Raw genomic sequence first — 7,131 nt, 5'->3', positions numbered from 1 at the left:
AAATGGATCTTAGAGAGATAGGATGGGATGGTATGGATTGGATAGATCTGGCTCAGGATAGGGACCAGCGGAGGGCTCTTGTGAACACGGTGATGAACCTGCAGGTTCCATAAAATGCTGGGAAATTTTTGAGTAGCTGCAGAATTGGCGGCTCCTCCAGAAAGGCTCAGCTCCATGAGTAAGTAAGTAAGCAAACAGCATTAACCGGTTGGGCTTTGTAGCGGAGACTGTTGTGTTTCCTTTGAGGTACGAACTGAATTTATATACATTTATGTACATGGACTACTAAGAATTCAGGACATAAACTTCATCTGTGTCTCTTTTATAAATATTTTATTACTTAATTTTTTAAATAACATATTAGCCGTCTGAACAGTGCTGACTCTGGTTCCAGTCTCGACAACGGCACACACATATATATATATGCAGTGGGCTAAACCCTTTTTCGGAGAATGGATGGCTTAAGCATCCTGTTAATTGTTCTCGCAATTAACCAACGGAAGAAAATACTTTTACATTTTACAATTTATAATTTTGTGTGTCAGTTGACGCATAATGGGGAGATCGTGTTTACCTGAATGTTTCCTGTTCGGAACTGCTCAACGGCCATAAATGGAGTTTGATATTTAAAAAAAAAAACAGTAAGGCGTTTTCATTTTTGTTCACATCGTTCTGATATGAGCCGTAATTTACACGAAAATCAAACCAAACTTCGCAGATTTCTTAGTATTTCATCGTCCAACAGAATTGGAACACAATACGAGTAATTTTCCTAAATTTTCGCTTTTGTATTTGAATAATTATGGTATTTAAGGAAATAACCTGATAAGAATATTTGACCCGCCGTGGTTTGGTATCTGGTGTGCTGTGGCGCAGCCTGTCAACGAGACGCAAACCGCTACACTCTTGTTAATGACGTGTATTCCCCTCCTTCCGAATATCTTGCTTGTCTGTGCCGATAATTGCCGATCTGCACGCCGAATGCACCCGATTACCGGAAGACAAATGAACATCGTGGCGCCATTTGGTGCTTGTATTTTGCAGTGATGTTGTCGAGAAGTGAAATGTTTGTTATTTGTGGTGAAAATGTACGACAAGGCGTGTTACGTGTGTTATACAAACTTGCAATATGAAGCAGACACAACGTAATTTGATGTAGCAAAGTGCACGATGACGGTTTGTTTTGTTACAACGGAAGAAGCTGTTACGCGACATCGCAACTGCCTGTGCATGGGAGGTAAGTAGGCGGCTAATGTATTGTAGGATGGGGCAAAATTGCGCTACTGGCCTTATGTAAGAGTTCAGGGTTTCAAGACTGTGAAGATTCAGGACGTTGTATTCTAGGTTATGACACAGTGTACTGTACTAGGTGGATCTCAACATTAAGTGCCCTGAAACGTTGGAACCCACCTACCAGACTACACGGTGTAGACCTCAGTATGAACTACTGGTCTTAGTGAAACATCGGTTTGTAATTCATGTTTCTGATGCGCATTTCTGCTTTTAGAGAGCTTAAAAGTGAAAGAGATCCTTTCTAAATGAAATTATTGTTTCATTGTTCCTGGTATTTCTGTTACTTTTTTTCCCCTTGGCGCTACAGCCCCAGTGGGCCTAGGCCTACCTCCACGAACTTCTCCGTTCACTTCGGTTTTTCTAGAACTTACACATTCGGTAGGACCCCTTGGACGGGTGATCAGCTCGTCGCAAGGCCTCTACCTGTACACAAACACAGAAAAACGCACACACACAAACTAAACATCCATGCCCTGAGTGGGATTCGAACCCACGATCCCGGTTTCGAAGCGAGCGAAGACAGTACATGCCTTAGACCGCTCGGCTACCGTGACCGGCTTTCTGTAAGTTTAGCTTTCTATATTATTGTTTTAGCTTAATTTCCGTATTTTAAAAGCAAATGCAAACCTATTGCATTATCATGTCCGTCCGCGAGTACGTGTGTCTGCCCTAACAAATTTGAACTGGTTGGCAAAATTTAGCGAAATTTTGTGTACGTAAACACATGCTATTAGTGGACACCTCGCCACTGCATGATTCATATCATCACTAATACCAGCATGATGGAGATGCGAAATTTCGAGCTTGAAACGATATCAACATAAGAGTCGTTAAAATTTTGTGTGATGATGGACCTTCGAAAATTCAAGCAGTTTTCTTGAGAGTGTATTTTGTAGAATGTGACACGGCAGCATGGCGGGCTTTCGACATATGATTAGCCCTCGGCTTGTCGGAGATAACTAATGAAACTTTGGAGATGATGCTATACCATAAACACGGAGACGGTGCGAAATGTAAACGTGATTTCCCACTAATATATCTGGTTTCTGCTCTTGCGGATCAGTATATTACTAACTTACAAAGAGGAATACCCGTTCTTCGCCCGGGATATGGTTGTCATCCTTGTCAGTATCGCTCTTCAAATTACTTATAGTAGATTTTAGCCTGTTTTGATAATGATAACCAGGGCCCGGATTTTAATGACATGTCATCTTTTTTTCCTCGTATCCTCTGCGATGCTCTTAAATATATAAATCTCGGATATGAGCTGCTGGTTACAGAAATGTAAATTTTTATAGGTAATTTTTTGTCATTTTTTGACATTTTTAGGTTTAAGGTCATTTTTCCATTTTTGGCCATTTTAAGGAATTTTTCTTCAAATGTTTTCTGAAATGTGAATAACATGGAAGCGAAGTGTTCTTTCTTTTCTCCTTTAGGTCATTTTTCTGGATTTTTTCGGTCATTTCATAGGTAATTTTTTGAATATTTTCAGGTCATCAAAATCCGGGCCCTACATATTACATTTTTGGGTCATATTTTAGATCTTTTTTTCTGGATTTTTCGGTCATTTTATAGGTCATTTCTTAAATATTTTCAAGTCATCAAAATCCGGACCCTGATGATAACACATTATTTTCTTAGTTTCTTATTTTAAAAAATGCTCAATCCGATTGTGTATTTTTAATGGCAATTTATAAATCCTGTTTATGGAAAGCTACAAATTATTACTTTAAAACGTCAAAAGGTGGCAGAATTTTCTTCCGTATAGGTATGCAATAATGGGGTGAGACTGAGTCCACTTGTACCAACCCTGGATGATAGATGATGATGAATGTGAGCAGTCGGTGGAATGACAATTGGCAGGGGAAACCGAAGTACTCGGAGGAAACCTGCCCCAGTGACACTCTGTCCACCACAAATCCCACATGACCTGACCTGGGCTCGAACCCTGTCCGCCGCGGTGGAAAGCCGGAAACAACCCGCATGGGCTATGGCACAGCCCTCGAAAGAGTTACGAAAAGTTTGTTTTTCTTCCTGCGGATGCGCCTCCTTGCTTTGAAGCGTTTAATATGATTGACAAGAGTCCTCAGTTTCGTGTCGCTCACATGGAACTTCAGCAGTACTGCGTGATACCGTCAGGCATGACGGCGGCGTTGGCTGCCCGCCGAGTTTAGAAGGCTCTCAGACGCGTCAGGCGCAAGGGCTGCTTATTCACAGCGACTGTGTGTAACACGAGCTGTCACGCTGCTCGACGCTCCTCGATGTGAAAGTTACTTTGGTCTTCTTGGCATATTTAACGTGCTTTAGTGGCCGCGCCATAGCTCAAGCGGTTAGTCGCTGGCTTCCCACCGCGGAGGCCCGGGTTCAATCCCGGGTCTGGTTAAGTAGGATTTGTGATGGACAAAGTGGCGCAGGGCGGGTTTTCTCCGTCTACTTCGGTTTCCCCTGCCAATCTTCATTCCACCAATTGCTTCACAATCACCCTCACCTATCATCTGGGGCTGGTACAATAGGCCAGAAGTGGCCGCAGTACAAGGGACTTAGTCCCACCCCACTAGCACTAAAAGAAAGTGCTTTAGTGCCATTTCGAAGGACGGGGTTCACTGAAACATTCAGTTTGTACCTAACAAAACACGGTACTGTGGTAAATATATGTGCCAGAAATAAACAGCGGTTTGCCTAACAGCAGTACACGGCATGCCGTCGTTATGGAGACGCACGGTGTTTCCTGTGAGGCAGACAGGATATTTTGAATATCATGTAGAAGTTATTCGGGTTTGAAAGGGATAGCAGCAGGCAGTATCTGATTTAGGAGCCCAAGTCTACTTTTGGATTCAGGCAGTGTGGCCACGAGCTATGTGTTTTGTTCATTACTAAATTATTCCTCAGAGACTTCGCGGTGGAGCCTGTCCTGAGTGCCTTGTTATGTAGGAGCCGACCTTGTTAGAGAGATCAAATTTTTGGCTGTTCCTATAATACTGAATTCATATATATATGATTTTGTTGAAATTTAAATAACATTCCTTCGATTAGCCCGAATTAGCACATACCAAAGAGGGCTCATGAAATGGCAGTTCAGAGTTCCTCTTTCTGTAATCCGCCATTAGAATGCGGGTTGTGTGCACGTAACGGAATTTGCTTGAACCGACGAAAGTCGAGACTGCTATATATTGCTATATATATTTCTAGACCGTTCTAGACCTCGCTGTTCTGAACCGAATGCGCACTGTGTCTAGCCATTTCCAGTACAGCAGATATTTTGTAAGGCGCCTTTGTATAGCTCAGTGCATTAGTTACAGTGTGCCACTCGCCATCCCATGGTGTAGCTGCACCCACTTCCTCGCTACTTCTTGATGTGATGATTCTTCTGACTTCCGTCACAAAGGACAAGTCTCCAAGAACACGGCTCCTTGCGTGTAAAAGTTGCCGTGATTCTGCGAAAGGGAATATCGCAATTTCAGTCAGCCTTACATTCCACACAACAAAGGATATTGTGGAGAGTGTGGAATCCAGGCCCATTTTTGCAAGCGTTAATCCAGTGTGGATATTGGAGGAGTGAGACCAGCTGGATACAGGTAGAGCACATCGAGAAGTGTGTGCAGATGTTAGCGATATCTGTGGACACATTATTGTAACGGTACGGTTAGAGGTTAGACAGATTCGGGAAAGAACCCCACGTGCTTCTATGGTGCCGACCGATTTTTAGAGTCTATGGCGCTGTCTTCACTGAGTGCACCTGTTCACATCAAATGACGCAAGTAGCTGATAAAAGCCACAAATTAATCCTCCTTCAGTGACAGCCCCGTCACTTGCACTTGCCCCCACCCCAGCCTTCCCACGCTGCGCGAAAATTGAAAACGCGATGACATTGGGTTCAGGGAATTCCCCTCGGAATATTCTGCGTCTTGTCTCAATATGTTATTGTTAGAAATATGTAACACGTAGGCCTATTATTTTACCTGTTGTTTTGTATGTGTGTGAAATTTTGTGTCTCACCCACGAAGAACACGGGCCCACACTGCAAGCCGTCTCTTTTTTTTTTCTTACAACTGAACTGCTAAATGATTCGTAATTATTTATCTAGAGAATGAACCATTTTTGTCCTACTCCTGCAATATATTTTTGTTATGTTATTGACAATACAAATGGTGTAATGTAGCGAATGGACAAACTTGTGACAGTATGTTTGTACTTGCAGCGGGAAACAGAACGTTCCATACATGTTGGAGCTGAGTAGCCGAGTGCTTGTGGACGGTGATGAAAACTTTTTTTAATAAAGAATACTTTTGTTGCGCACAGCGTTTTGCTTCAGTTCAGAATTATATGCGATATGCATAGAATGCCAATAGCATTTCCCTAGTCTGTAGGCCTGTTACGGCTATTCGCCAGCCAGAAGAGTTGAGCTGCGTCAGTTGTCCAATAGAACAGCTGGGCAATTTAGGGATCACGCGACAGAAGTCGCTGTCGCCCACGGGCCGCACGAAGAAAGCAGTATTGTTGCCAGGGACAAAGAGTGTGTAGGCTTGTACCTGATGCAAGTCTCGTATCTCTACTATTGATCACTTGCGACACTTTGTCTGCCTTGTCCTGCGGCTCTTGTCTCGAAACTTACAGCAGTCTACCGGCTACCCAGCTGCTCTCGCTGTAATGTACCGTACCTGAAAGCAGCCTGATTTCCATTCGGGGGACACCTCTTCGAGTCCCTGCCGGTTTGCCGCAGACTTACCGCCTTAATTCCAATGTAGCACCTTCAAATTACAAGGATCTCTCCCCCCCTCTCCACCTTCCGTTGTTTCTTGATGAAAAATGACTCCCGCAGTTAACAGGGGTTGGTGACCCCTCTCTTTGCATTGTTGATTTTGTAAAACGTACAGACCGAGCAGGCTGATGTAACGGTACGAAAGCGCTATGCCGCAACACCGGCTGGCCTGTCTAAGGTCTTTCGTGGTTTCATGAGTCCCTCCAGGCAAAGGCGGGAATAGCGATTCGATTTATTCCACCGCCGTTTTCTTCGAAATCCTTTCTAATACATCATTCACCCTCTCATTCGGCGTGTGTAGTCTAGATGCAGACGGCGTTAGACCACAAAAAAGGTCTAATAATATTTATATGTATTTTGCAAAACAGCTACAGATTCTGCAGTTACGAAATTCGGCCCTCATACGGTTGAGGGGACTTTGTATTTGCTGGCGTTTATTTTTGGGAGAAAAATATATGAGAATTTATTTGCAGGTAATCTTTGCAGAGGGATACCAGGAATCAAATATTACCCTCCACTTCATGTGAGCATAATATAATAAGTGTAGATCTCGTGGTTGCTTAGAGAAATACACCTACATTTGAGAAAATGCAACACTGGGGAAGATGGGTCCTACAACTTCCCCATAAATAATGTACGGACCTTGAGCTTAGTGCCACGAGAAGTTACCCTACGTGAAGGGACCCACATAACTGAAAGTGCCTTCGTCTGAGGTAAATAATGAGATTAAAGAAGAAACAGCAACAGTAACAACAAAAAACAGTAGCCACGAAACACAAGAGTGTTTCTGTACAGCCATTGTCGTCACGGTATGAGCCCACAAGTGGGCCAAGCAAGAGGCACGAGATGCCTCGTGTAATGTGTAGCCACACTTCGGGTTACTGCTAAAAATCCGTACACAAGTGCCTCTCGATTAATGGAGTTGTGTTTACTGCACAGAATTTTTACAGCGCTTGGCTAGCTGATGTTCATTTCACATTTCGTGAACTTGATGGAGCGTTATGTAAAATCGAATGGTGAAACGAATGGGAGAAGAAGTGAAAATCCGATAGAGGCCACGGAATATTGAAGGTAGTATC

General features: G+C 43.3%; 1 protein-coding gene across 2 annotated transcripts in view; it reads left to right on the top strand.

Moving 5' to 3' along the window:
* LOC111870948 (atrial natriuretic peptide receptor 1) overlaps positions 1–7,131 on the top strand; it is a 262,334-nt gene that overhangs the window by 18,247 nt on the left and 236,956 nt on the right. Inside the window, exon 1 of one of the 2 annotated variants that reach the window (XM_033754104.1) lies at positions 1,042–1,237. The exons of the other annotated variant lie outside the window; for it this stretch is intronic. Coding sequence (XP_033609995.1) covers positions 1,171–1,237 — 67 coding nt within the window. The 5' untranslated portion in view covers positions 1,042–1,170. Of the gene's footprint in view, positions 1–1,041; positions 1,238–7,131 lie in introns of those variants that run through there. 2 annotated transcript variants of the gene reach the window in all.

The sequence above is a fragment of the Cryptotermes secundus genome, unplaced genomic scaffold (assembly GCF_002891405.2).
Source record: "Cryptotermes secundus unplaced genomic scaffold, Csec_1.0 scaffold101, whole genome shotgun sequence".
Lineage (NCBI taxonomy): Eukaryota > Metazoa > Arthropoda > Insecta > Blattodea > Kalotermitidae > Cryptotermes > Cryptotermes secundus.
Note: the sequence above shows the minus strand (reverse complement) of the source record. Positions and strands in the feature narration are given on the sequence as shown.